At 53.9% G+C, this 27,166-nt stretch overlaps 1 protein-coding gene across 1 annotated transcript in view; it reads right to left on the bottom strand.

Moving 5' to 3' along the window:
• Window positions 1-390: 390 nt before the first annotated feature.
• PEMT (phosphatidylethanolamine N-methyltransferase) overlaps window positions 391-27,166 on the bottom strand; it is a 40,212-nt gene continuing 13,436 nt past the window's right edge. Inside the window, exons 2-7 of the mRNA XM_050906001.1 lie at window positions 19,969-20,084; window positions 11,650-11,795; window positions 7,136-7,247; window positions 2,978-3,052; window positions 2,131-2,191; window positions 391-1,390 (exon numbers count right to left, since the gene is read on the bottom strand). Of these exons, the coding sequence (XP_050761958.1) occupies window positions 2,137-2,191; window positions 2,978-3,052; window positions 7,136-7,247; window positions 11,650-11,795; window positions 19,969-20,084 (504 nt within the window). The 3' untranslated portion in view covers window positions 391-1,390; window positions 2,131-2,136. The remainder of the gene's footprint in view (window positions 1,391-2,130; window positions 2,192-2,977; window positions 3,053-7,135; window positions 7,248-11,649; window positions 11,796-19,968; window positions 20,085-27,166) is intronic.

The following is a 27,166-nucleotide window of genomic DNA, read 5'->3' as shown; positions in this document are numbered from 1 at the left end:
AGGTGACACTGAGAAAAGGGAGGACCCTCTGCGGAGGGGACGACGCAATGCTGAGACACGGCACCGCATCCCGGTGCCTGCGCAGGAGCCGGCAGCAGCGCAGCTCCCTGCTCCAGCACCACTGCTGGGGGCTTTACGCTGCTTTTTTTTTGGTCATTTACAGTTTATTTCTCAAACTGTTCTGGGAATCTGTAAACACTGAGCCTGGGTCTGGAGCATCACCCCTGGGATCTTCCCGTTCAGGGCAGGATCCAGCACCGGGCTCTTTGGGACTCGCCGAGGCTGGTGGCAGGGGCGGAGGGGCAGATCCGTACCCGGCTGCTGCGCAGCGCAGAAGGCAGAAGTAGCCCCTTTCCCTCCCTCCCTCCCTCCCACCCACTGCCCCTGCAAGGCAGTGAAAAACAGCTGGAAGGCACTGGGTGGTGGGGAAAGCAGGCAGGACCCTCACATGGCCCCCAGGGAAAAGGAGGGGCTGGGTGGGTGTGGAGGAGCCCGGGGCACCGACACGGCCAGGGATGGGATATCTGCAGGGCACGGATGGGGATTGACTCTTCTCCTTGGTCTTCTCCATGCTGGCGTTTCCCCACGGGATGGCTGCCGTCCCTCCATCCCCCTCGGCAGTGGTTTAGGTCGTACATTCACATTTACGTGCTTTTCAGTCACCTTTCTCGGAGCCTTTGCAAATAGCGTGGAGATGCTACAGGGCTCTGCCCAGGTGGGAAACGGCAGCTCTGGACAGGGGGGTTTCCCTCTCCCAGAAAAGAGGGGATTTGTTGTTGGGTTTGCAGCAGGTTTTGTTGTTGAGTTTGCAGCAGTTTCCCCTCTTCCTTCCCCAGCCATGTTTGAACGCCTCAGGGGCTCCTGAGCCCTCTCCGTTCCTTCGCTCGAGCTTTTGTTTGCTCCCTGTGGCTCTTCGGCAGCATGTCTGGATGATCTTCAGCATCAGCCGGAGCCGGTGCTTCCCCGCGCTCAGAGCTCACTTACGAAAGGCCCTCAGTGTCTCCATCGTTACTCTGCTTGCCCTCCAGTCCGGGGCTGGCGCTGAATTGCTTTTTCCCCTGCAGATCTCCAATAATTGGTGTGGGAGGAGAGGTCAGGAGGTCCCATGCCATCTGGCTCCTGGGAGAGCATCGCCTTCGCGGCAGGAGCTGCAGTGATCCGGCAATGGGGACACAGACCTGGGGACAGGGACCTCCAGCTCCCGCGGGCTGCAGCGAGGAGGTGCCACCGTCCTCAGGCTGTTCCTCTGATCGCTTCCAATACTGCAGGGGGCTCAGTCGGCTCATTAAGGGTTGCTGGGCTAATTAGTAGGATACATCTCAGTAGGAAAACGGGCAAATCGGACAGCGTGGGGACCGGAGAGGCACGCTGTGCCGAGGTATCCGAGACACTGCTTTGCAAAAGGCAAAGAGAGAAGAATCTGTTAGGGACCTCACTGGTGCTACAGCATCTTTGCTGGGGCAGAGGCTACGGGCTGCCAAAAACTCAGCAGTGGCGTGTGCTCGTCCAGCCTCTCCAACCGCCAGCGGGCAGATGCACCGGGGCTTTCCAGCGGGGCATTTAACCCCAGGGAAAGGAGCCTGGGCAGGAACTTGTGTTTTTGTAGAAACCTTTAGCCCCAAAAGCAAGCCCAGGTTGAGTTTCTGGGGTGAGCCGGTGCAAGGCATGGAGCAGCCTGGAGCAGGGGTGCCCGATTTCCCTGCGGGGTGGTCGGGCCTGCACGCCGTCTCGCACCATCCCTCCCGCTCGCTGGAGTACCTGCCGTGGGCAATAGCTGCTTTTTTCTGCCTGATTTAGACTAAGCCTAGAGCCTCAAAGCTCCCCAGCAATTTTCCCTCGTGCTGACTCTCAAGTATATAATAAAAACAATTTGGGGGTTGCTGGTCGGGTGCCAAGAGGCGGACACAACCACCGCTGTGTAAAGCCTTCCTGCCTGGGTTTTTTGCGGAGGTTTGAAGCTCAAATGCCTTGAGAAGTGCAGGAAGGGCTCTGGAGGAGCTGGGGAGGGCAGGGCTGGGCAGGGGTGCGCTGGGAGGGCGGGTGGTGCTCCCGTCCCCATCTAAGGTACCCGTAGGTGGGGGAGCCCGGTAAAGCAGCCCCTCTCGCTGAAACGCCGATCGGCAAACATACCTGTTGCTACTTGTTCTTCGCTCCCTTCTGTTTCTGCCGATATATTTCCTCTGTGAAAGGCCTGTGGTTGGGAGGATGGGAATTTGGGGAGAGAGGGGGCAGAGACACAAGAGAGGGGCAAAAGAAGGGGGGAAGAATTAAAATCAAGACTACTGTGTGCTCCCCTTTGGGCCCAGAAACTCTGCCTTTCACAGGTTGGCACAGCCCGACTATTTCTGTGCCATGGCAATCCTCGGTTTGGTCTCTCTGGACTGTGGAGCAGCTCCAAGCTGCTTCCACCTGGGACCATCCCTGCACCGAGCAGGATGAGGCTCAGCACACGCTTGGACCCCCCCTGCATGCAGACTGGCCTCGGCTCTCTTTGCATCTCCTCCTCCCCTGCAAACACAAAAGACCTTTCACTGCTGAAGTACAACCGCTGCTTCTGGGAATGATTCTGGGCTGCTCCGTCCTGGGCTGCCGGGCTATTGTGGTGCAAAATATCAGAGAAGCCCAACCAAGGAACTACAGAATGCAAGCTCTTCTTGCAGGGTCTCTTCAGATGACACAATGAGTCCTCTCACTGCCTTCCTTATTGTTCTTGCATAGACAGAATCAGGCACCCGAAAGAAAAAAGATCTCATTTTGATAAAAATAAACAAATGCATAAATGTTCCTAGAACTCAGCAAATAGTTTCAGAGAGGAATCTGCCCATTATCAAAACAACTGAAAAACAATCCTCTGTTTTCCTTCCTCCCCGCCGAATTAATTGGAAAAAACATCTCTACTTCTGCAGTTCCCTGAAACCTCGGGAGTTAAAGCCGGTCGAAATAATTAGAAGCTCTCCAGTTTTGCAAAGCTACTCACCCCTCATACAGCATTGCAATTGTGTAGGAAATTGCCACTACAGCTGTCAGCAAAAGGCCAGCTGGGCTTGCATGCCTGTTTTGAAAGAGAAGGAAAAGATCAGGTAAGTACATTGGGCTTATGCAAGACTTGGTTTAGAAAGTGAAATGAGACACTGGGCTCCATGAGAGCACTCTCTTGCTCATTAAACAGAAGGGAACAAAAGGGTGAAGGTTTTTTTGTGCTTAATGTTAACTGTCTTAGACAGATGTTACTTGGCAAAGACTCTTCCCCAGCCTACTTTGGCGACTTCTTTTAAGTCTGATCCCTGCTCGTCTCTGCTAAGAGAGCTTCTGCTTTGATGATAAGTCCTGAGATTATAAGGCTGTTTAATAGCTGAGCAGCTGCTTACGTACGGCTGTGGCTCCCAGCCAGCACGCTATAAGGCAAATGCCTGATGTGCACGGAAAGACGGGCCACCCAAGGTGCAGGAGACACCTGGCAGACGGAGCAGCGTATGGTACCGTATACATCGAAACGGCGGCTGAGCCATCGCAGGGCTGGGGATGGAAAGGGATGGAAAGGTCCATGCCTGCCCCGAGAAGGGTGCTGGGGCAGGTGGTGCATTGGGGCTGGGTGCGTGGGGTGCTGGGGGCTCGGTTCACAGTTAAACCCATTTCAAGATGTTTTAGGAACACGTCCTATCACCTCCCCAGGGCCCAGGTGAATGGTGTCCTTCAGCAAGAGGTCACCAGGCACAGCACGGGGGACCGATGCCACCCACTGCACCGCACTGTCTGGTTACGGGCAGAGGTGCTTGAGGGCTGTGGATGCGACGGGAGCGGCTGTTCCTTTTAGCACTGAGGCCAAAGAATCGGGACCAAAAAATCCCCATCACCTCCTGCTCTAAAGAGAGCTGTCAATGTAGGCTGCAAACCTGCACCGCCCACATGAGGACACTTCTTTGACGCTTGGCCCAAAAGTGTCTGAGGCAGATGCCGGCGAAGGCAGCGGGGGCTTTGCTAAGGCACCAGGATTCCAGCCGGTAGGTTACAGTCCCCAAACCAGGCACCGACACCATCCCGTGGTGTGGAAATTCCCCCAGGTGAGAGCGGCCACGCCAGGAGCCATTCCCTGCTTGCTAATCCAGCACCCACGAGGTCCCGGCCCCATCTCTCCCCAGCGAGGAGCGTGGCTGTGTCTGGCTCACCGCAGGCACCAGAGCCCCAAAACAACTCTTTCTGCATCCTGCGCCTCCAGCTAATGGCTGCAAGTGTTGCCCTTAATTAGGACACTGCTGATTGCCTTTAATTGCTGGTCACAGCTCAGCTCTGAGGGGGACAGAAGGTGGTGTCAGCAAAAAAAAGTACTTAGCCATCCTTGGTGAGAATAAACATCCCGCAAGCCTTGTGCAAGTGGCCTAGTCCTGTCGGGAAAACATGCCTTCAGAGGAGAGACCAAACTACCTAAACCTCGTACTGGACCTGCCATCAGGTACTGCCTCGCCACATCAGTTCCTGGAGAGATGCACACACATCTTCACCTTTTCACTGTTTCCATTTTGCGATAAGTTTTTCCCTCATTAGGAAGCATTGGGCAACTTCTTCCTCTCCTAACCCCCTGCTATTACATGCTTAGTCATGTCTCCTCCTTGATTCCTATCACAGAGAACAAATTTGCATGATTGTTTGTTGACAGCAAGACCTCTAATTGCATCATTTGGCTGCGGCTCCAGCTCTGATTTACACAGCCTGTTGCCATGAGTTAAAACACTTCCCTACCAGAGATACACAAAGCTGTCCCCAAACAGCTAATGCTCCATTTGTCTTTCGGGAGAAACGAGGCTGCTCGACGCGGGCGATGAGAAGCATTTGGGTGAGTTGTTTCTCTCCTCTTAGGAGCTCGACCTACTTACTGGGCAACGGCTCGTGCTGTAGCAGCGCTGACGATGAGTCAGCCAGGAAGGTTTCGTGGTCCTGGTAGGACTTTTTTGGGGTAGGAAGTCTGTCCGTCCCCAACTCTGGCTGCAGCTCCCCGTGGCTGTGGGTTGTCTGCAAGAGCAACAGCGTGGGCTCGCATGGTCCCAGGTGTTGGACGTGGGGCACCCGCTTTGCCCTTTCCTCCTGGAGCTCCTGTTTTCGTGGTGATTGGCGGAGGTGCCTTCTCCAGTATACCTGGCGGACACGTTTTTGGCTGCAGAGCTGCCACTAGTCGAGCTGGGGATAGCTGCAATATCCAGCAAGGGAGAAAACAGTGGCTCTCGCCCCACACGATGCTTTTAAGGTTGGACTGGCGTCGGAAGGCTGGCTGGCTGGCTGGTGTGCTGCCAGGCTCGCTTACGTTATGTGGTATGTGCCCTTACAGGTGAAAATGAATCAATCCCTTGGGCTCTGATGCCACGATATGCAGTGCGATACATCACTGAGGGAGGACAAATATGCTCTACGTTTGAGGTCTGACCAGAACCAGACGGCAGACACATTCTTCCGGCATCCCTCCCACTGCCACGGAGCTGCGATGTTAGCTCTGGCCTCTGAGGGCAGACACCTAACATCTTCTGAAAGCCCTGGGACCTCAGAAGAGACCTGGGACTCCCCAAAAACCTCAGCAATCTGAGCTGAGATCCCAGGGAAGAGACACAGTCAAAAGCACCACGTGAAGGGTTGCGCAGAGCTTCCTCGGGGCAGGCGGGCGGTGTCCTGGTGCCACTTTGCACAGCTCCAGCAATTTGTTAACAGCAATTATTTGTCATGCCTCGCTGCCCTTTATGGTGGCAGCCTTTTAACGAGAAAAAGGAGGCAATCACACTGTTGTCTCGAGCTGCTTCGAGCTGCTTTTGCCCAGGACTGCGGTAGAAGACCAAGCAACGTGCACCCGGTGCGAGGTTGCTCTCTTGCGGGGGCGAAGAAGGGGTTTCTGCGACAGCTCAGGGGGGTTCAGCTGGTTCTGCAAAGGTTGTAGGAAATAGTTTGATGCTGATCTTAAATAAAAATCTCCTTATAATTCTTCCTGGTCAAATTCCTCCTGCTGCGCTGTTGTGGGGGTGGTGGTGCCGGTCGTCTCCGGTTGCGGTGCGGTATAGCGGTGCTCACCCTGCCCCAGCTCTGCCCCACTCCCCCCAGCAACATCCACGCTGCCATCGCGCCGCTGCCGACCCACCGCTGGGACTCCTGCCCAGCACTGCCGCAGCCCCAGCAGCGAGCGAGCTCTGCCTCTCGTGCACCATTTCCCGGGGTTTAGTCCCCATCCAGTGCCACGGGTCTGCCAGGAAGGCAAACGGCCTCGTGCAGCCAGCCCTGACAGCACCGAGGGGGATTTCAAGTGCAGAACAAACAGCAGCAAGGCTCAGCGGAGTCAGGAGAGAAACCATCAGCTTTACTTATTACTAGGGGCCAGAAAGCGCTGCACACATGGCTGAAAAGGTGACCAGAAAGTGGCAAAGCACTTCATTTTTTCCACCGAAGTAGAAGAGAGGTGGTCACACTCGGGAGCACCAGTGCAAAATATCTAGTGATAAAGGCCTGCAATGCTCTACGGGCTCCTGATGTAACACAACCAGGGTTTTTTCTCCTGGGCAAATAAATAAAATGTGATATTAAATGAAAACCACATAAAACTTGTACACAGAATAGAGTATATTGCTCATTTGCTGCTAAATTACAGCCTATTCATTTCCTCCTAAGCAGGCTATTAAGCTGTGTTGTATCACGAGGAGTGTTTCGGAAGTGTTATCACCGTGCAGTGGGGGAAAGGGTGTGCTGGCTTGTTTCGCTTTTTTCAGAGGTAATTACAGGGTCACACTGATCCCCGGTATCAGTGCCCTGCCCCTGCCGAGTGACACCCGGCATGAATTCGGCCCTGACTGTTGATTTTTCCACGTGCAGAGCCTGCCAAGGACCTCATTCAGCTGCAGAGCATTTGCTGATGCTTCCTCTCCCCAGCACTTGGCCCTTATTTATTTTTCTACAATTAATGCTGCAAGTCTTTTATGACAGCCGAAGATTTTGCACGCACAAAAATAGAAAGCGAGAAGTCAGGGCATGTTGCCCTTTCCCTGCCATTTTTTTTTGCTGACTGCCATCACCAAGAGTTTCTTTGGCCCCTGATGCAGCCTGGCACCTTGTGCCCTGCCAAGCGCAGACCCCACAACCGGTGCTCTTCGCAGGGGAACGTACTCACATGAGGGACCAGCCCAGGTAGACGGCTGTGCTGCCCCAGTACATGGGATTATCCAGGACGCTGAAGGGGAAGCTGGTCACTTTTGCCTCCATCAGGATGCCAAAGTAATCACCTACGAGGCAAACAGAGGGATTCTGGTTAGGCTCCACGAAGCTGGGAGTTTCAGGGGGTTTTGGCATGCTGATACCCTTCCTGTACCACGGGGCATCCTTGCCAGGGATGCAGAGCGAAGGTGAATGAGGGGTTTCGCTGCTGACTTCCAGGCTGAGAAAACAGCACCAAATAGGTTGGCTGTTTACTCTCTGTCTATCAGCTTTCCCGGGAATGGCTCTTTGCCCATGAGGAAGGTTTGTGCATTGCAATGAGGCTACGGCAGCCACGTCCCTCATCAGGAGGCATCTCTCGAGGTCCCAACTGGCTGATTCTGGCTTTCTCATTTGAAAACTGCCCGTCTGATGCCACTTGATGAGGCGGCAAGTGCATAGGATCAAATCCATTTAATGGGGAAATAAGCCCAGCGCACTGTAATGCTGTTTCGAGATGTTACAATCACGACCGCCACCACCAAATGCCCTCATTCAGTGTCACCCCTATCTCATAGTTCAGAGAATTTCTCAGAATTTCAGAAAATAGCACCTCTGCCTACAAAACACTCAATTATCAGCATGATGATGATAATAGGTGATTGTCATCTGTAATGAGGAAAGCTTTCAGAACTGTCAGCATCCAACCAGCTTCCTATCTACCTCAGAGTAATCCTTCTGCCCTCCTGAAAGGAGCCTGGGAAAAGAAATGACAGGAGCAAGGAGATGTTGTGCAGCTTGTGAGTGGCATTTCGGGGCGAGAAAGGGCCAGGATGCACATCTCTGACTTCTGTCAGTCTTGCAAGCGAGACCGCAAAGCCCAGCAAGGATTTTGCTCCGTGTCCACCACACAAGACGCAGCATCAATCAGCGAGAAGCAGTGCCGGTCCATCAGCCCAGGGAGCTGCCATCACCCTGGGTCGCGTTCCCAGCTTTGCTGCCAGCCCGTTCCCTGACCTTGGGCAAGTCTCCTCCATCCCTCCCAGTGCTATTGTGCACCGATCATAATATCAGTCTTTCTTATAGCACGGAGGGTGGTGAGGATTAATGTATGGTGAGAAAGTGCTTGGAAATCCAGGTAAAAGGCATTACAGGAGGGCAAACTATTCAAGGGTATTATTAGCTGGATCGTAGTGTAATTTCTTTGACCTCACATGGTGCAAACCCATTTATTTCTAAGGATAAACAGCGCCTGCCCAATTAGACAATGCTTTTGGGCTTTAACTACAGGCCACTAAGTGAGATAATTGCCTGGTATTCATACTATATGTTCTCACAGTTACTTGGCAATGCATCTCTGAGATTGTTCTGGTAGAAAGAACACATCACCCCCTGCCACAGCCCATTTCTGTGCTTTCTTATGTGTCAAAATGCTTCATTATACCCTGCCCGCCCTCGCCTTTGGGCTGAACACCTCGCTCCCCAAATGGCGCTAGCACTGGGGAGGTTCGCACAAAGCCCTGGGTCCGTGGGGCTGGCAGGGGCTTATCTGAGCCCAGCACCGGTGGGACCCTCCAGGCAGGCTCCCTGCAAGCAAGAGCACACAGCAGCTGGGGGGAGCAGGCAGCTCCCCCAGGACACAAGCTTTTCCAATCTAAACCCTGCCTCTAAACCCACACAGTTAAATGAACATGACCACCAGAGAGGTGGTGAAGTATTTTTATTTTCAGGCAGGTGCTAAGGGAAAGGACCGTGCGTCGGTTTGTACAGCATCAGCCTGGGCATCTCCTGTGCCACCATTAAGCCCTCAAAACAGGAATCCGCTCCTTGTCAGGCTAAGGGACTTTGGCATCTAATTTGGGTTATTTTTTGCTGGAGGTCAGTGTAACCATCTTCCTGCACAGGGTAGACACTTCGGATCATGGCAGCAAAAAGCCATTCGATGTACTCCACAGGGACCCCCACGGTCCCTGGAGCCTGACCTGGGCTGAAGCACCACCTCCGCTTCCCTCCAGGGAGCTGCCGGCTTCACCGTAGCCCAGTGCCAGACTTCGGTCAAGTCAGATTTACTTGAAATCTTGGTCAGTGCTGGAAGGAACGGTGCTCGGGTGCCAGACAGATGGGCTCAGACAGGCAGAGCCGCCTCTCGGTGCCCTCACCCTCTGGGAAGCCAAGCCCTCGTTACTACGTTTGTTGGGAAATAGGGCAAACGGCGAGGCGGACGGTGCTGAACTGACGCCTGAATCCCTGCGAGGGTACGGTGTGGAGATGGGGTGCCAGGAGGATTGCTCTGCAGGGGAGAAGGCTGCCGGGGCGAGGGGCCGCATCCAGCCGCTGCAAACAGAGGCTGCGGTCGGTGCTGCTGTGCGGGAGATGGGGTGGCACAGAAAGGCTTGTTGCAGAAGGGTGACTCATGCGGCTCCCGCTGCACCATTTAGCCCACACTTAAGAGACAAGGTGCTCTGCAGTCGCCTCAAAGCTGAAACGTGCTGTTAAAGAGGAATCTAACGGGCAGCCCCGGTGCAGTCTCTGTGCCCTGCCTGGTTCAGCCCTCATTGCTGTAGGAAAACCCAAGGGAAGGGTCAAATGCTGTTCCAATAAGTTTTTGAAGTGCTTGGGTGTCAGAGGCTCTCTCAAAAGTTCTCTCAAGCTCAGATATTGACTGTGAGAAGCAGCTGGATGACACTATAACCTCCTTCTTGCCAAAGCAGCGCAGCCGTTTGCTACCTGCAGTCAGAAGTGCTATCACTGCTGGGGGACCCTGCTCCTCCTGCAGCGCCAGCACATCACTGAAACCCTGCGTGCAGGAGGACGTTGGAAGTACCAGTCCCAAGTGAGTCCTGAGCAAGAGAACATCCCATGTGAGATCCTCAGAGACCTGCAGACCCCTTGTCTTCCCCACGGCTGGGTAAGAAACCATGCTGAACAGCATTCTCCATTAACAGTTTGCTGACTTGGACTCGTGGGGGCTTGCATGGATCTGAGAAGCCACCCTCAGTCCAAGGATGGATGCTCTGCAGGGCTCCAGCTGGGCCATGCCTCTGTGGCACAGAGGTCCTGAGCCAGCCCAGCTGCACCAGCACATCATCTTAGCATCTCCCCACCTTGACTCAGCTCTGCCCCGGTGCCCGTCATGCCCCGGCTAGCAGAGAGAGCTGGCCTCACTCCCTGCTGCGTCAATGCAAGGCTTGGAGCCGTGCAGCCTCAGCCCGGTGCACTGGTGGCAGGGAGAGCCTCTGCCGGCAGAGAGGATGGAGCAGAAGTGCCCGATACAGGCCACTAACGTGTGCCTCTTCCCTGCCCTGGGGGATACGGGAGCCACCGGCCATGCAGAGCAGAGGGGGACAGAGCCGCTCTCGCCACTTACGCTGAGCCTGACTCACTTGTTTGCTTTTCCCCAGCGGTTCAAGCCCAGTGGATCCTCCTGGTTGGATGAATCAGGCTTTACGTAAACAACCCCAGGCCTGGCTGAACTTCAGGAGCATTCAAGCAGCTCTCGCTGGCGGGTACTCCTGTGCCCGGCCTCTCTGGACATGTCTCCGCAGGTACAGCATCGTTCCTGGGGGCTGCGGGTGATTTTGGAGGATGCCAGTGCCCCGTAGCTGGGGGACAGGGGTGCAACACGGGGCCAGGAGCGGAGCTGCACAGATGAAGGGTGAGGGCACACATTCAGGAGTGCTGAGCTCTATTTCTGGCGGCAGGATCTTGGCCAACTCAACGCATTTCTTTGCAACTCCACTTGAAACCAAGGAAGGCTTATTACCTCCCTCTCCTCTTCCTGGTGACGCTGCAGGAGCTAATTGAATTTGGTTTGTAAAGCACTTGCAAAAGCACAGCCTAAATGCAGTGTCAAAGCTGGGGCTGTGATTATTTCAGCCAGCGGGAGCTGCCCCTTTCCTTAGATATTTATTGTTCCTGTCTCTATTTTATTTTTATGAATTCCACACATACTGGCATGTTTTTAAAGTCAACAATGCTAATAGAATTACTCTCTAAATGTGAAAGCAGGCACAGTGGAAAATGCCTTCTGCCATAAAGTGGCAGATAAAAGAATCTGTCAATGAACGTCAGGTTTATTGCAGAGGGAAGAGCAAACAAGATCCTGCCTCGGCGCATGCGTCGAGCGGGTGGGGGCTCAGAGCAAGGCTGCCGGACGGCTTGCACCCGCTGTGCTGGTGCCGACCTGCTTGCAAGGTCTGCACTTGGGGTCCCTTTTCTGGAGGGCATTTGGACTGTCAGATGATCAGCTGCTTTCCAAAATTTCAGGCTTGACACTGAAGGTGATGGGACTCACCGTATAAAACCACTGCACCATCTTCGTGCGAGGTAACGGCATGGCTAGATCATGCTTTGGTATCGTAAAGCCAAGACCAAATCTAACAACCCTGAAGGCAAGGACGAGGAAATTCTTACAGGACTCTGCCCTAGCAAAAGACCCCTGCAAGGATTAAATGCACTTTCTGGTTAAGCTGTTGAATGTTCAGTGCTTACCTAGGAACGTCCCGGTGAATCCCAGTGCTAAGAAGCTGGAGATGACAAACAAGGTCCCTACAGCCAAGACGGCCAAGCCCAAGTAATAGGCCCAGTGGCAGTCCAAGCCCTCCAGCTTCGGCTGGCTCTTCATGGCTTCTGTGAAGCTGTTGGAGAGACAACAAGGGCTGTTAAAAGCAGCAACTCATTACTAACGTCACCCACCTCTCCCTGGGAGACGCAGAGCTTTTGGAGAGGATGCTGCTGAGGAGGACCCTTCACCGGGTCCTGTTTTCCACCTGGACCTACTCAACCTCCCAACAGGAGAAGCAAGGAGCCAAAGCCTTGTGAGCAGCCAGGGCTTGCCCTGGGGCAGCTATTTCTACTTGCAACCCTTGCTCACTCCTGGAAATACCAACCCCACCGAACTGCAATATCGAAAGCTTTGCCTTGCTCGCCAAACCCCAGGTTTCATTGTGACCGGGAGCTCTGGGAAAGACACCCTTGCAAATGCTGGAGGCTGCGATGCCTCGGCACAGGACTTGAAGGGTTGGGAACAATTGGCTGGGTTATCTCGTGCTCCCACCCCCGTTTCTCTCCATCAAAATATTTTGCAGCGTTCATGTGTTAGCCACGTGCCCAGGAGTGATTCACGGCTGAAGCCTGACAGTCAGGGGGAGGATTGGAACAGCGAAAGGAAAATACTAGAGACATGCATTTTCAAGTGCGAACACCGCTTCTCAGCTCCAGGCTTGTTCAGGCATTTCAGGTCTGACCTTCCAAATACTCGTTTGTGAGTGGAATAATTGTGACCCCTCCCTTCAGCCCCCTGAACTTTGCCCGGAGCAGAGCTTGGCAGGCTCAGCACCTCACATAACTCTGATACAAACGTATGACTACAAAGGAGACAACATGGTGATTAAAAAAATGCCCATTAATAATAGCGAGAGGAGATAACAGACCCGCAGAGCTGTACACAGTGTTTCTCCACATGTTGCTGACACATGAGGTAGGAAACTTTGAGCCTTTTTTTAATGAGCACCCTGGAGACTGAAATTCAAGTGGAATAACAGCTCTTCTGTGCCTCCGGCCACCGCTGCCTGCCAGGGCTGGGCCAGGAGAGCTACTCCTGCCCGCGCTCCTCGGCTGGAAAAAGCTTCCATGACATTACCTGCAGGGCTTGGCATAGTTTTCTCCCTGATGTCCAGCTTCCCCAAGCCCTGCAAATCCCTGGATTTTCTCTGTTGCCCAAATGAAAGCTGAGAGAGACAGTCCTGCCTGCCTGGCTGATGGACAAGTGGCTGGAAATGCACCTCTCGAAGGCTCAAAGACCAGATGGTAAGTTACACGCACCAAGCAAAGTCCAGGACGATATTTTAAACCTCATGGTTTAGGGACCTGGATGATATTTTTTGTTTTCCTTGGAGCTCATTCCTACTAGGTTTTCTATTGTCAGGGAGTTTTTAGGACCCCAGAGCAAGCCATTTAATCTTCACTTTGGACTGGAGCAAGGAAACAAAACACAGAATAAATGTAACGTGCTTGCGAGTGAGCAAGAACACAGCATCTTGGTGATTTAGACTCTGCCCCTCACGCTGGAAATCACAGGGAAATTCCCTTTTCCAGGGAGCAGAGCACAGGAACGACAGCATGGCCCCGGGCGATGTAATGGCACATGTCCCCGGGGCTGGCCTTCCTCCAGTGCCCAGCACATCTCCCTGCCCTCACCAGGCTCACGTTGGTTTAGCTTAAAATCATTACTGACGGGAACACAGAAATCTGGCTGCAACATGAAGCAGCAGCAGCTGCACAACCCTTTGCATGAGTTCCCTGGTATTTATTTTTAAATGACACAGATCTCCCTTATGAGGAAGCCCAAATCTGCATCCTTGCTACCAGCACTGCCTGGGTTTGGGAGGAAAGCAATCCCCCTGCGGGGATGTGCCCATCCACCTGAGCAATCCTAGCCTGGCCACGCTCTCAAAGCACAACGTGACATCCCCGGGGATGCTCTGGAGCTCTTTGCTCCCACAGAGGAAGAGGCTAACGCCTTTTCACAGCACTGGGGGTTTGACTCCACATCTGGCCAGGATCTCTCCACAGGGCACCAACACCGGGAAGGGATCTCACAGCAATCAAAAAACGCCGCTGCTGATCCCCGGGGAGGCAGATCTAGGAGAGCAGCACTGAGCTGGCCCTTGCCTGGATCCCAGCCCCAAGCAAAGAGATGGCAGAGCAGAGAGAGGTACAGCTAGAGCCCAGCGCTCAGAGGCTGCTTCTCCCTCCAGATGAGCTGGATTCATGCTGTCTTACATCCTTGAGGCTCCTCCATCCTACGCTAGTGACCTGACTTGGCCTCGGAGCACGAGAAGAACAAAGGTGACTTCAAGAGCGTGAACTGCTTGACTGTGAATCAGCCTTGGAGGTTTTGCAACCAGCACGTGACGTGGTTTGTTTTGGCAAAGCCGTCTCCCCTGCTCCAGACGATCCCATCCTTCCTTTTCATGGTCGGATAGGCCTGCATTAGTTATCAGCATGTCTTGCTCGGTCCCCTGCTGTTTGGCTTACAGCTAGAGAAGGAGGTGTTTGCACGGAGATAATGGACTGCCTTTCCCTCTAGTGATGTTTTATATCTTCCTAAACACACTCTCTATTTGCATTAAACATGATGCACACAGGAGTTTTCAGAATTGGTAAATAAACCTTTTAAGCATTTATGATGCTGGGCCATGACAAGCAGCACAGAGTCGTCAATTATTCTGGCATCCATGACTGCTCCTCGGTGGTGGGGGAGCCTCACTGTGCCGTGTTGCACCCTCCCTGGCAGGGGGAGGACAAGGTGTTGGCCATCTCCCTTGCTAGGGGAGCTAGTCATGCAGCCAATCTGTCACGAAAGCAGTCCCTTTCACCATGTGCCTCTGAGTCACGTTTGTTACAGCATTTATTTCTGGCTGCACGACAAGGCAGCAGCCCAGCTCGGCACCCAAGAGGACACCAATTAAAGCCATGCTTTGTCCCAGTACCTGGAAATGCTTTATGTGCCGAGCAGAGCGATTGCCATGGTGAGGAGCATCCCTCTTACCAGCGCAGGGCAGGGGTGGGTGGGCTGCAACTCACTTTCGTCACGTACCCGGCTGCTATCACAAGGACGTCTGCCATCAGGGGCAGGGGGGGGGCTGGAAGGTGCCCCCAGCTTTGGCAAATGGAAATTGGGAAAAATCGGGCTTCCCCTGACATCTCCCCACGCTTGCCAGCTTGAAGCATGATACCAGAGGCACCCATTCTCCACTCCAGCAGGGAAAAACTCAAATCCATCAGCTCCGTTCTGGCCAAATTGGCAGCTGTGGCCAATTCCTGGCAGGCTACAAGCAGCCGGGGTGGCTGCGGTCGGGCTGCACAACTGCCACAGCGTGCCACGGGGTTTTGCACGGGGAAGCCGAGGCAGCGGGTGTTGTTCTGCCCACCCTTCCCAAAACAGGGACGCACTTGCTCAGACACTCAGCTGTTGCTGCGTGTGTTCGTGCCACTGCTTTGTGGGAATCATAGACTGGTTTGGGTTGGAAGGGACCTTTAAAGGCCACCTAGTCCAACCCCCCTGCAACGGGCAGAGACATCTTCAACTAGATCAGGTTGCTCAGAGCCCTGTCCAACCTGACCTTGAATGTTTCCAGGGATGGGACATCTACCACCTCTTTGGGCAACCTGTGCCAGTGTTTCACCACCCTCATTGTAAAAAATTTCTTCCTTGTATCTAGTCTGAATCTATCCTCTTTTAGTTTACCACATAATAAACCACATGAACTGGAAAAACACTCAAAATGGTACTGAAGCATAGGGATGGAGATGCCATGCTGGTGGGCTCGCAGGAAGAAAGTGGGAGCGAGGGAAATTGGCTGCAGGTCCTCTCGCTGGGACACAGAAGGGACACGGGGCCAGGTTTGCACAAACAGGCGCCGATTTATTCAACCAGAGAACGGTGATTGCAACACCAGAAAACTTATCAAACCCGCAGCCCAAAATACATCCCCAAAGGCTGCATGGAGCACAAAGCAAACCTGAAAATACCGTACTAAAAGAGAAGCTGAGCTATTTAGGTCTCTGGGCCTCTCTCGATGGTCCACAGTGAGCATATTTTGTAATCCCTTTGTGCAAAGGAGGGCAAAGACTTTGTCCAGCAAACTGGGTCACTGCTGGGAGCAGCCCAGCGGTGCTCCCTTTGCCTGATCCCAAAAATCAGTCTGGAAACTGGGGCTGGCAAATGCAATTGGGGCAGAATTGGGCCAGGGGCCAGCAGGCAGCGAGGAAGCAGCGGTGGTGCAGGCGGCCGGGGTTTCGGAGGCAGCAGCCGCCGCTGCAAGGTGCCGTGCTCACCATGCGGGACGTCGGTCCGTCCCCCGCGCCTGACGTTTTGTTCCTCTCGGCAAAAGGAGGCGACGGGGGTAAAACCATCCGGTGGTGCCCAGCAGCACACACTGCCAACAAAAGATTTTGTTCATTTGAAAAAAGCAACTCCAGCAACACTAAAATCGTCCTGCCGATACCACCGGCAATTGTTAGCCCAGTCATCATCTTCACAGCTTCTTTTGCCAATAATGACTTTGCTTTTCTGCCAGCACCGGTGCGTATGGTATTTAGGTCAGTTGGGGGCTGTGGCAGCTTCTCCCCCCCGCCTCACATCCCAGCCACCCGGTTTCCTCATCCGGATGCCCGGCAGCCGCGCCGGCAGGGGCCGGAGGTGCTGTTGGCTGCCTGGGGCTTTTCCTGGACAGCCATCAGAGATTGCCGGCAGCGTGGCTCGGAGGGGACATTGGCTCCTTCAGGCCACGCTCGATTCCCATCATCAAACTTGGTCACTTCTGCACAAAAGGCCACATGGTTCTCGGATCGATACCGTTTACACCATGCTCGTTCATGGTACTAGCTCATAAAATTAAATAGCATTGAGCATAAAGCCGAGAGGCGCTACCAGGCAATGACAAACAACCCCTTCCCTGTGCAAAATCCCGTCCCAGGGTGGATTCATTTTCTTGGAAGCGTCAGCTCCAAGTGAGAAGCCCGTCCGTGCAGGAGGCAATACCCAGTGGGTGGCATCAACGAAGGACTTCACGTCAGCCAGCAGCGCAGTACCCACCGAGGACACTGCCAAAGGCGCTGCTCTCGCTCAGCCTCTGCAGGGGTCACTCCAACCGGAGGCATCACGGCCCCGGGCACCCCAAGACCCTCACATCTGCAAACCCCCCCATTCAGGGTGTGCACGTCGGTGTTGCCTTTACAGCTCAGGCAACCACCTTGAGACCCTTAAGGTGGGAAGTTCATAAGCTCCCTGCATACAAAACCACCTGCACACGCCTGCCCCGAGATGGGGAGTTTGCCAGGGTGTGCAAAAGGGAGCGCAGGAGGGCTCGGAGGCAGCGGCAGCAGCTAATTGTAGAGCTGATGCAGGGAAAGATATCAACAACGTGGTAAGGCAGGAGAGAGCGACACTGGATGTAAGTCTGGAGGACAGCGAAGGTTGTCACGTCCCATGTCACACAGATAACAGTCATAAACCGCTGGGGTAGCGCATGCAGTGCAGGTAGTTCAAAAGTTCAGGAATTGTTTTCACAGATAAGAGCCTCAGTGATGGAAGTTCCCTGATTCTTGCAGAAAGAACATGGCTGTAATGAAAATAATCATTGCACCAAAGCAATTAAGGATGCTTGTCTTGTGCCGTTGACTAAGCAGGTCCCCCCCTGGTCACAGGTCATTCTGGATTGCTTCTCAGAAGCAAGCCAAGGCTGATAATGAAGCTCAGAGCTGGGATGCACCTAATTGCTTAATTGAGCACAAGACATTCCTCTTCTTACACCCAAGGTATCCCTTCAGAGCAAAGCTTGCACGAGAGCATCACGGCGCTGAATTGGGGACAGGACCACGGCAGAGACCCCTGCGTGAGGCGGGCGGTGAAGCAGCCGCACAGCCCAGCTCCCGGGTGCTTTCAGCCGCAACGCCAACCCACTTGCAAAGTTTCTGTCTGCTCTGCCCTCCCCTCCTCCACCCCCAGCTTGGAGCCTTTCAAAAACTCAGTTGCAAAAAGGAAGCAGGTTTTTAAAAACAAAAGAGACGTCCTGTGGGCTCCTCAATCGCTCCCTGGCAGCCCCCACCCACGTAAAAAGTCCCCAAAGCATGCAGAGAGGAGTTTTAAAGGCTGGATTACAGCACTGGGGGTGGAAGGACCCCCCGAGGCTGCCTTTTCGTTCGCTATCAGCAGCCAGCACGCTCTGCGCAAGCAACCCCAACCGCTGCGTGCAGCTGAAGCGCGAGGCACAGCTTGCGCTTTGCCGGCTGGATTGCCTCCGCAGGGCTGAAGAGTGGAAAACCTGCTTTCATCAGTGCACCCGAGTACAAGTGACTTGGAAAATAAAATAAAGGGAAAAGCGAAATAGCAAGAGCAGGCGAGATGCGTTCCTCCCGGCATCACTGGCCACTGAGACGTCAGTGCCTGTGTCGTATGACCCATGAACCCCCTCTGGCCAGCCGAACCCCGGTTTGGATCTGACTGATATCTTCATACAAGGGCAAGGGGCAGGATGAATCCTTCCCAAACAGCGCAACCTCTCCAGGCTTGAGCAATAAGCCTTGGGCAGCCTTGGAGGGCTCGCTGAGCTGGGAATGGGGGCAGCGAGTCTCCCAGGTGTGTTTCAGGGCAACTCCAGCAGTTGCTGCTCTAATGACCACCCTGAAACCATCCCATCACTCCCACAGTTAAGGGCTTGCCTTGCTTGAACAGCCTCCAAAGCCTGCTAGCCGTCACTTGGGCCAAACTGAGTGCCAAGGAAAGGCCAGGGAATAACCCAACCGTGTTGAAACACTGCGGCAAAATACCATCTGAAATGGCCTTGGCCCATCGGGGTGGGCTGGCATCTCCATCTGTGTTCTGCTGGGGGGGAGCTGCCCCATCTTCTAGAGCCTCTCCTCCAAAACCAAGGTCCAAACGGGGCTTTTCCAGCCCCCCGGGTTGACCTTGCTGTTTCCTTCAGGGCCCAACTCATGGGCTGCACGGGCAGAGCCACCCCCAATGAGCCCCACAGCACTCACAAACCCACGAGACAGAGCAGAGCCAGCACAGCCAGCGATGCCGGCCCTGCTAGGGCACTGAAAGGGTCTGCAGGGGAAAACGTGATGTAGTGCTGGGACAGATGAGGCCTCTTTGGCTCTCCCAGCAGATCCCCATCAGTGCCTCGCTGTGACCCAGCGAGCCTCGCTGACCCAGGAGCCAGCAGGACCACTGGGAACAGAGACTGTCCCTCCATCAGCTGTGTTTTTAATTAAAGGCAGGCACAAGGCTTTGCATTGCTTCCCAGACATCAAGTGACTATGTCATTTGTGCAAGAGACTGCCGAGACATTCCCCAGCGAAATCCAAGCCCGCTGTGTCGCTATGACATCAGCAGAACACACACATGCCCTCCGCATTGCCTGCATTCAATTACAGCCCCATTCACTGCAAGCTTTCTTACAGTTTCTGCAATAAGCAGTAGCTGGGACAAACGCAGAAGGGCAAGGGCAGGTCTTGGTCTCACTTCCAGGAAGGCAAAGCTCTTAAATACATGTGCAAATTCCAACCTGAGATCTCTGTGCCTAGGAAATTACCCAAAGTACTAAATAACCCATTAGCTCTGACCCTGGCATAATTGAATCTGGGAATTTAGTAAGAGAGTCTGTCTCTCCTAACAGTGCTGAAGATAAAGCCTACCAGATTGCAGATAAATTGCTGGCATAGAGGAAATCTTCTGCAGTAAACCTCTCTGCTGCACTCAGAACGCCAAAGGACGTATTCCCATGGTGTACGGCATATCAGTCGTACAATACTATTAGCTAGCACAGGTGGTATTTAAAGAGATTGCAGATAACAGTTTAAAGAGACTGCTTGCTAAGTGCACAGATAATCCTGCTCTTCTACACAGGAAACTGCGGCTTCTTAAAAACAGGTTTGATTTTGTTTATGATTTTTATGAGAAAGTTAAAAAATTCTGCTGTTACATATGATCCCTCCTGTGCAAACAGCCCTCCTGTCCCCTGGGCTGCTCACAGGGCAGGGGAAACCACCCCCAGAGAGCAGAGCAAGGAGACCTGCGACACTCAATGGCTGTTGACACGGACGGTTTTGGCCACGCCGCCGCATCCTTTGTCTTTATTACAAATCCTGGAATAAATCTGCTGCTGGCTGAAGGTATCCAACCATGTAAAAGCAATACGCCGGGGCTGGATCCAGCACTGCAGAGCAAATATCCCTCATCCCCCCACCACCTGTAGTGCCATTTCTTTGCATCGATACATAGCAGTAGGGTTAGCTCCTTACCAATGGCTCCGCACACAGTTAAGCATCAGGATAACAGCGCCGAGGCAGTAGCAGGCAGCATGTGGAGAGCCGAAGACTTGGCTGAGCGCTCGCGTTTTGTGCTCCCATCTGGCTACCTGAAGAGACAACAGAAAACAAAGCGAGGGGTTGGAGGTGCCTCGGCACGTGCTGCCCCAGGAGCGTGAATCCCACAGCCTCGGCCCCACGCACGGGGACACGCCGTCTGTGTGGCTTTGTGCAAGAAGCAAGTGGAGGCCACTGATGGGACAAGGCTTAAACCAAGCCTGAGGATGAAAGCTCCTTCTCCTACTCATGCCAGCCCCTGCTAGGGCTTGCATTGCATATGCCCTTGCATACCAGGCCAGCCAGCAGCAACGAGGTACAAGCTCATGGGAAAAAAAAAACAAACGACCCTACACATCAGTTTTGGGGAATATGTGGCTTGGACAACATGTGTCCAACAAGGCTGAGAGCATTGCTAAGGCTGTCCTCAGGCCACTAAAGCCAACAGGCCCCTGCCATGGAGCCTAGTATTGCTCTCCTGGAAGGAAAACAGATCCCTGAGTAGGGGACGGACCACAGGGACACCCAGCTCTCATTTTCTGGGCTCTGTCATCTCCTACATCCAGCCGTAGGGATCATGCATGGCAGGAACAAGCCCTCCCTGCTCACTTCCAGAAAAGTTTGCAAGCGCTCCCCCAAGCTCCCCCCCAGACAAGACCCACCAGCTTTGCCCAGAGAACTGCTTCCACTTGTACAGGCTGAACGAGCTGGCCTTCGTTAGCACTCAACAATTGTAGCCATTAAGGGCTCACCTGCGCTCCTCACCCATCCCCACACGGCTGTCTCAATGCAACCCATACAGCATGTCAGCGACAGCCCAGGACTCCCATCTATGCAGGCAGCATCTCCAGAGAGGCATTAGCATCCTTTACAGCACGCTTTTCTCTGGCTGCAATTTTAAGCTCCGTGTTCTGCAGAAGCGGATGGGCCCCTGCCCAAAACGCCTGGCAGCCGAGGAGGTGCCCTCTCACCCTGGGAGGCTGCTGCACGCAGGTGGCTGGAGCTGCTCCCAAAATCTGCAGGACTGGATCCACCCAAGTGACCAAATCCAGGACCCTCACTCCCAAGCTGACGAAAATCCTTACAGCTATTCTGTTTTCTACCTTTCCTGTATCCCTCAGAAAGCTGTCGCTGTATTTATCGCCTCTTTTAGGCTCCATTTTCAGGCGCCAAGCCTGGGGTTTGGATCAGACCCTAAATTCAAGCCAAGCAGAGCACATCTGGGCAATGAAGTGGGAGGTGGGAGTCAGCAGAACATCTCGGCACCAATTTGTTTCTCAGACACGGCTGGCACTTCATTAGCTTCAAATGCACTTCCCTCCCTCGCATGGAGCCTGGGCAGCTTTTGGGGGGCACCTGCAACCCAGCTATTCATCTACTCTGAATGTATTTAGTAATTTATTGGCTCCATTTGAGCAGAGAAAGGCAGCTTTGCAGGTCCCGCTTTCTTCTCCGGCTGATGCAGAAGCACAAAGTGCTGCTGCTGGAGGGGGACTGCTGGCTTCAGGAGGGGAGAACGATGAAAACCTCCGATAAGCAGGGCACTGATTTCACATGCTGAGAGCTGATTCAATTAGTTATGCAATGATTGCTCTGAAATTACAAATCCACTCATGACAGAGAGAGCTGCTTCACTGCCTTTTTCTGGCTGGTATAAATAGTTTGTATTCTAAATTGAATTTAAAACACCGTGCGTCACGCTGCTGCTAAAATGGGAGCTGCTGTTTGAGTGCTGAGAGAGTGGAAAAAGAAATATAGGGTGAGTTACCACCTTTGGAAAGTAAAAAGAAGTGACCATACAGGTGACTGAGTCACAGATGGAAAAATGCAGCCACGTGCCAGTTATCTGTACCAACTTCCTAATTCCCTGGAAATTATTCTGGTGGCGTTTGCATGGATGGCAGCTCCTGGCTCGCTTCGAGAGCTTCGCAAAGCATCTCAGCCGGCGGCAGAGCTGAAGCTGAAAGAGAAGGCAGCGCCGCCGGGATCAGAGGAGAGAGCCCGCGTGCCGCTGGGAGCCGTCGAGGCGGCCTCATAATTACCCTCGCCTTTAGAAAGGCACATCTGGGCAGCGACGGAGCGCGGTGGGGCGAGGGGACGTGTTTCCGAGCTCTTCGGGGCAGCAGCTGGCTCGGCTGCGTTGGGATCGCTCCCAGCACAGCCCAGCTCACGCTGCATCACACTGTTGCTAACTGCACGGCTGGGACCGAGACGCCAACTTTTATTTAGCTGTCAGAGCCTTCAGATGGGACCCCGAGCTCCTTTCCCAGCCCACGTGGGAGTCATCACGAGCAAAGCGGAGCGGGAGCCTGCGTGGGGCTGGAAGCGGTGGCGCCCGCCAGGCCCCGCAGCAATATTTCAGCAACAATTAATTTGTTCCGGTTCTGGTTCTATTCCTTGAACAACTAATTAGTTCTGGCTCAGTTCTAATTTTCTAATTTTAGTAATTTCTAGCTAATATTAGCTCTCGTTCAACCCATGGCTACGCAGCTGGCTTAATGGCTTTATAAAATCATGAGCCAACGTGTTATTATTTACTGCATGACAGATGCAAAATGCTTTCAGCATCCTCCATGGCCGTGTGCAGGACACGGCAGGGCTGAGACAGGCAGCCTCCCGGGGAGGGCTGCAGCTATTCCCGGCGTGCCGTTTGCCCTCCCAGCCAAGGCCAGCACCGTGCCACCCACGGGCAAGCACAGCATCAGCGGGGAAAAGCCCCACGCCACGGCTGTGTGTCTGGTGAGGGCGGGAAGGGAGCATTTTTATTTTTCTTTCAACCTCCGAGTTTGGAAACAGAGTTAATACAAAGTTTCCTGACTTACCCAAGGGTCAAAGCAATAGAAAAATTCAAGGCTCCTTTTCCAAAGCTCCTAGCCCTCTGCTTTCACTTTAGGATACTAGGTGAGGGCTGTAAGTAATTTTTCTAATGTTTCCCCCAACGCTCGTTATTGAAATAAATCAACGAGCGGATGTGGCTGCAAAGCCGGGGAGTGCTCTTGGGTCCCATGTTCTGCCTTTGGCAGGCCGTTTCGACGCTCGTCGGGGGCAGGCGCAGCCGGCTGATGTTCCCAGGGAATCGCCGCCTCCTCAACGTAAATTCGGGGCCGATTTCTACGTAACCGAACCAAGCCATCTCCCCAACCGCTCGGGCAAGTGCGTAAACAAAAATGAAAGCACCGGCATGCATTCCCAGTGGCTGCCCTGAGGAAAAATGGAAATGCTCTGAGTTTTCTTTTCTTTTTTTGGGCAGGCAAGCCTTCCTGAGCCACCTTGAGAAGGGCCACAAATAACCATTCAAAAAGCAATTTCATCTCACGAACCTGTCTCCACAGCTGATCAATGGGAAATGCTCTTTACAGCTCTGCATGTGTGCATGGCAGACCATCGCCTCTCATCAATATTTAGTATTTGTTTCAAGGAAATTGATTATTTTTGTCTGCCATCCAGGGAAGCTGGCTTCTGAACACGCTACATTTTAATTTGCTCAACGCCAGCTCTGAAATAGAGACTTTGTGCTGTTTCGCATGACTCCATTTCTATATCTGGCTCGCCCCAGAGATGGGGAATGAAAACAGATAGCCCAAAGGCTCAGGTCTAAGGGACGTTTTCCATCTCGATGCTAATCAGCCGGTCTATGTCCTCACGTTGCCCCATCGCCATAGTATCCGAAGAAGACCGTGCAGGTGCTAGTGAATTTAGCCTTGCAGCATGCCTGGGAGCCTGGGATGGATTAGCAGCTCCCTTCAACCCAAAGGAAACTGAGGCACCAGAGGGTTGAGGCGAGTGGTTGCTTCCCGGCTCTCCAGGGAGTAGGGCAGAGGGGCTGTGCCTGCATCCCGGGAAATCCTGGACCCACCGCCCACCCGGGGAGCTGCTCTGCCCACTTCTGGGGATACCCTTGCCCTGGCCAAACTCTTGGCATAAAAATGTTCAGTGCCCAAGTCTGGGCTGGAGAAAAGATGACAGCGAATAGGATATGCTACCTTCACTGTACCTGTCTCACAGTATTTGCCAGCATGAAGGATTTTGCCCCATCATGTGGGGTCTAGGAAGCAGCCCGCCAAGGGACCCAAAAATCAGAAATTCCATGAAAAGCCTAGAGGAAGAACAATCAGCTCCCCGGGGCACGTCTGCGCCCTGGTCCCCAGGGGATGCATGTGCATAGGGTGAGCCCTGGATGCACAGACAATTCAGCCCAAACTCAAAAAAAACCTTAAGACAAAACCGATCTGAGCAAATTTTTAAACTTTCTCCTTCAGTCTGACCTCTCCTAGGCCAGCTGCAGGGGTACATCCTCCTGCGGGTGCTGGGGCAGGAGACACCCTGACTCCGGACTTAGGTGGCACCATGTGATTATCTCCCATCAGCAGAGACGTGTCCTGGCTAGCTCGTAACCCGATGAAAGGGCAGAAAACCTGACATTACCCTTATTTCACCTACAGGGACCAGAGGCACCGACCTGTTGCCCTGTTATGAAAAATCCATTTTTCCTTTCTTATTCCCTGGAATCCCTCATTAAAGCGTAACAATGTTCTCCGCTCTCTGTCACTGCTTGAATGCTGGAAAACAACCCTGCTCGCAGCTACTATGTTTATCTAAAAGACAGGAAGGAAAAAGATGCACCTGAGCACCCAAAATCTGACTGTGGTGCTCCCAGGAGCGAGCAGAGAAGCAGAACCAACGCAGAGCAGCAACAGCAGAGCAGGCTGCAATGTAAATGCACATCCACCGCCCGTCCGCGAGTGCCAGGGCTGGCTGACCTTTGCCGAATGCCAGAGGAGCCAGCCTTTCTGGCTGTCCCAAATGACCATGGAGGAAATGAGGGTGGCCTGACCTTATCCTTCCTAACGAACCACGCTCGAGCCCCTCTGCAGTTGGCAGCGCTTAGTGCAGACGGTTTATTGCCCACGTGCCAGTAGGCAAGCGCCGACAGCACCGGTTAAACACCATGGCCAGGCTGAAAGCTCCAGCCCGGGCTCCTGTGGCCACTCGAGGCAAATGTCCGAGCGCTTGTGCTGCTTCTAGGTGAGAAAAACTCTGCTTGTCTAGGAGATTGCAAACCTCAGGAGGGACGGGAGGGGAAACTGCAGGGCTGGTCCTGGGGAGGATCATGCACGGAAGCCCCGAGGGGTGTGCAGGGGCAATTCTTGCAGCTCGCCAGCACGGCACTGAGCCCCTGGCACAGGAACACCACCAGCCAAGGCTGGCACGTGCCCATGTGCAGCCTCATCTGAAACACCGGCCCACCGAGTGCCCGCCCCGGCACCGGGCACCGGCACAGGCTTTCCGAAGGCATGTGCAGAAAACGCCCCGGGGACCGGCGTGCCACTGGCAGCAAGAACATGATTAGCAGGAGCTCTGGGCAGCGAAGGCAGGAGAAAAAGAACAGAACAAACCACGGTTTAATTTGTACAAGCTGGTAATTATAGTTGCTATCTGTCTGAAATCTCTATTGAGTTTATTTAAATATGTTCTCCGTGAAGGCCATTCAGACAGGAATTATCAAGGTGTTGCAGCAGAGGAGATAATGCTATGCAGTTTTCAACAGATCAAGGGCTGATTAGGAGGAATTAATTAGCTGCTTAAACAGTCCTTGACTCGCTGCAGCAATTAGCCGTCACCTCCCCGCAGTCACATTCCCCGTGCAGCAGCGGCGGCGATACGAAGCGCCCATCAGCAGAACTGCCTTCCCCGTGCTGCTGCTGAGCACCGGGCCAGCCCCGGGTGGGCACGTGGCCCCGGGAACGTGCCCTAAACCCACAAGGTTTAGCCCGTGGCCAGGGCTTGGCAGACAGGCAGCGGTGCATTGGGCTGCGGTGACTCCCTTGCACCCGCTGTGACGCCCATCGCCGGTCGGTACACGTGCAACCGCTGTGACTCCCAACATGAGGCAGACAACAGATGTCTTCCCTCTTCCAGCCTTTAGCAGGCGAGTCCCTCGTGTGTCCCCCATCCACCATCTCTTACATGCTATGAGCCACCAGTTCTCAGCTGCGCTCCACCACCGGGGCCAGTGGATCATTCAGCAGCCTTAATCCCATGTGCCGTCACTTGCTGTCCCTTTGGCAGGGCGGGAGCATTGCCCCCACCTCTGCCCATCCGAGCTGTCACCCAGCCTTCCTCAAGCCCTCATCCCACCCAGCCCTGCCTGCTGCAGCCCCTCCGTCCTGCCGCAGCACTGCTCGGGGTCCTTGCTGCTCACCCCTGTCCTTCCCGGCACAGCCCATGGAGCAGGACCCGTCTGCAGGGTGCAGCTGAGGCAGGCACCAGCTCCAGGCCTGGCTGGGAGTGGGTGCCGCAGGGCAAGGACTAAACCATGGAAAGCCAGCGTTGCAGAGCTGTCTGGGGAAAGCAGGACGAGCCATCCCTGGCTGGACACTTTCCAGAGGCAGGAGGAGAAGCCAGCACTCGGGCGACCATGAGACCACCTTCTGTCCCTCCTGCCAGCTCAGCACCCCAGGGAGCCAGTCGCAGGCTGCCACCTCCTGCCAGCACCCCGACGGGCTCCGCTTTCTGTAATTGCTTCCTGCCTGCACTGGGGAAAGCTGCGGCAGCTCTGGACTGCCCATCTAGAGACGAGTTATTTCTCTGAAGGCTTCTCAACTCACAGGCACTCAATTACAGAGAGCCATGAGACGGTAATGGAGCCTGAAAGCTTTTTAGCAAATGATTAAAGCCCTGTGAAGTTCCCCCACTAAGTACTGGAGCAGCAGCTTCCAGTTCATGCAATTAAAACACTTGAAGTGATATTAGAAGAGACAGGCACCGTCTTAATGGTTTCATGTGAGCTGTAAGGCAACGCAGGCCAGAGACTTTGCCCACGCAGCTTGTAAAGGTCTTTCTTATGGTAATGCACCAAGAAAAGATGCACCCAGAGATGGACTGCTGATGAGCAACAGGCACTGGGGACAACGGGTGACAGCCCATGCACGTGGAGCCAGAGCAGGGCAGGGACTCCCGTCGGAGCCGGGAGGCTCCGGGCACCCCGATCTGATGGGCAGACACCTGACACATGTCCAAAGAGATGGGGACAGGCCAGCTCAGCCACAAAAGGTCTCTCCAGGAGGCTACACCAGTTAGTTTTTCCCCTTTCCCATTTCCCCACTGGTACAATGGCAATAACAGCTGTCAGGAA

Source organism: Gymnogyps californianus, chromosome 15 (genome assembly GCF_018139145.2).
Source record: "Gymnogyps californianus isolate 813 chromosome 15, ASM1813914v2, whole genome shotgun sequence".
NCBI classification, from domain to species: Eukaryota; Metazoa; Chordata; class Aves; order Accipitriformes; family Cathartidae; genus Gymnogyps; species Gymnogyps californianus.
This window is presented reverse-complemented; position numbering and strand designations above follow the sequence as displayed.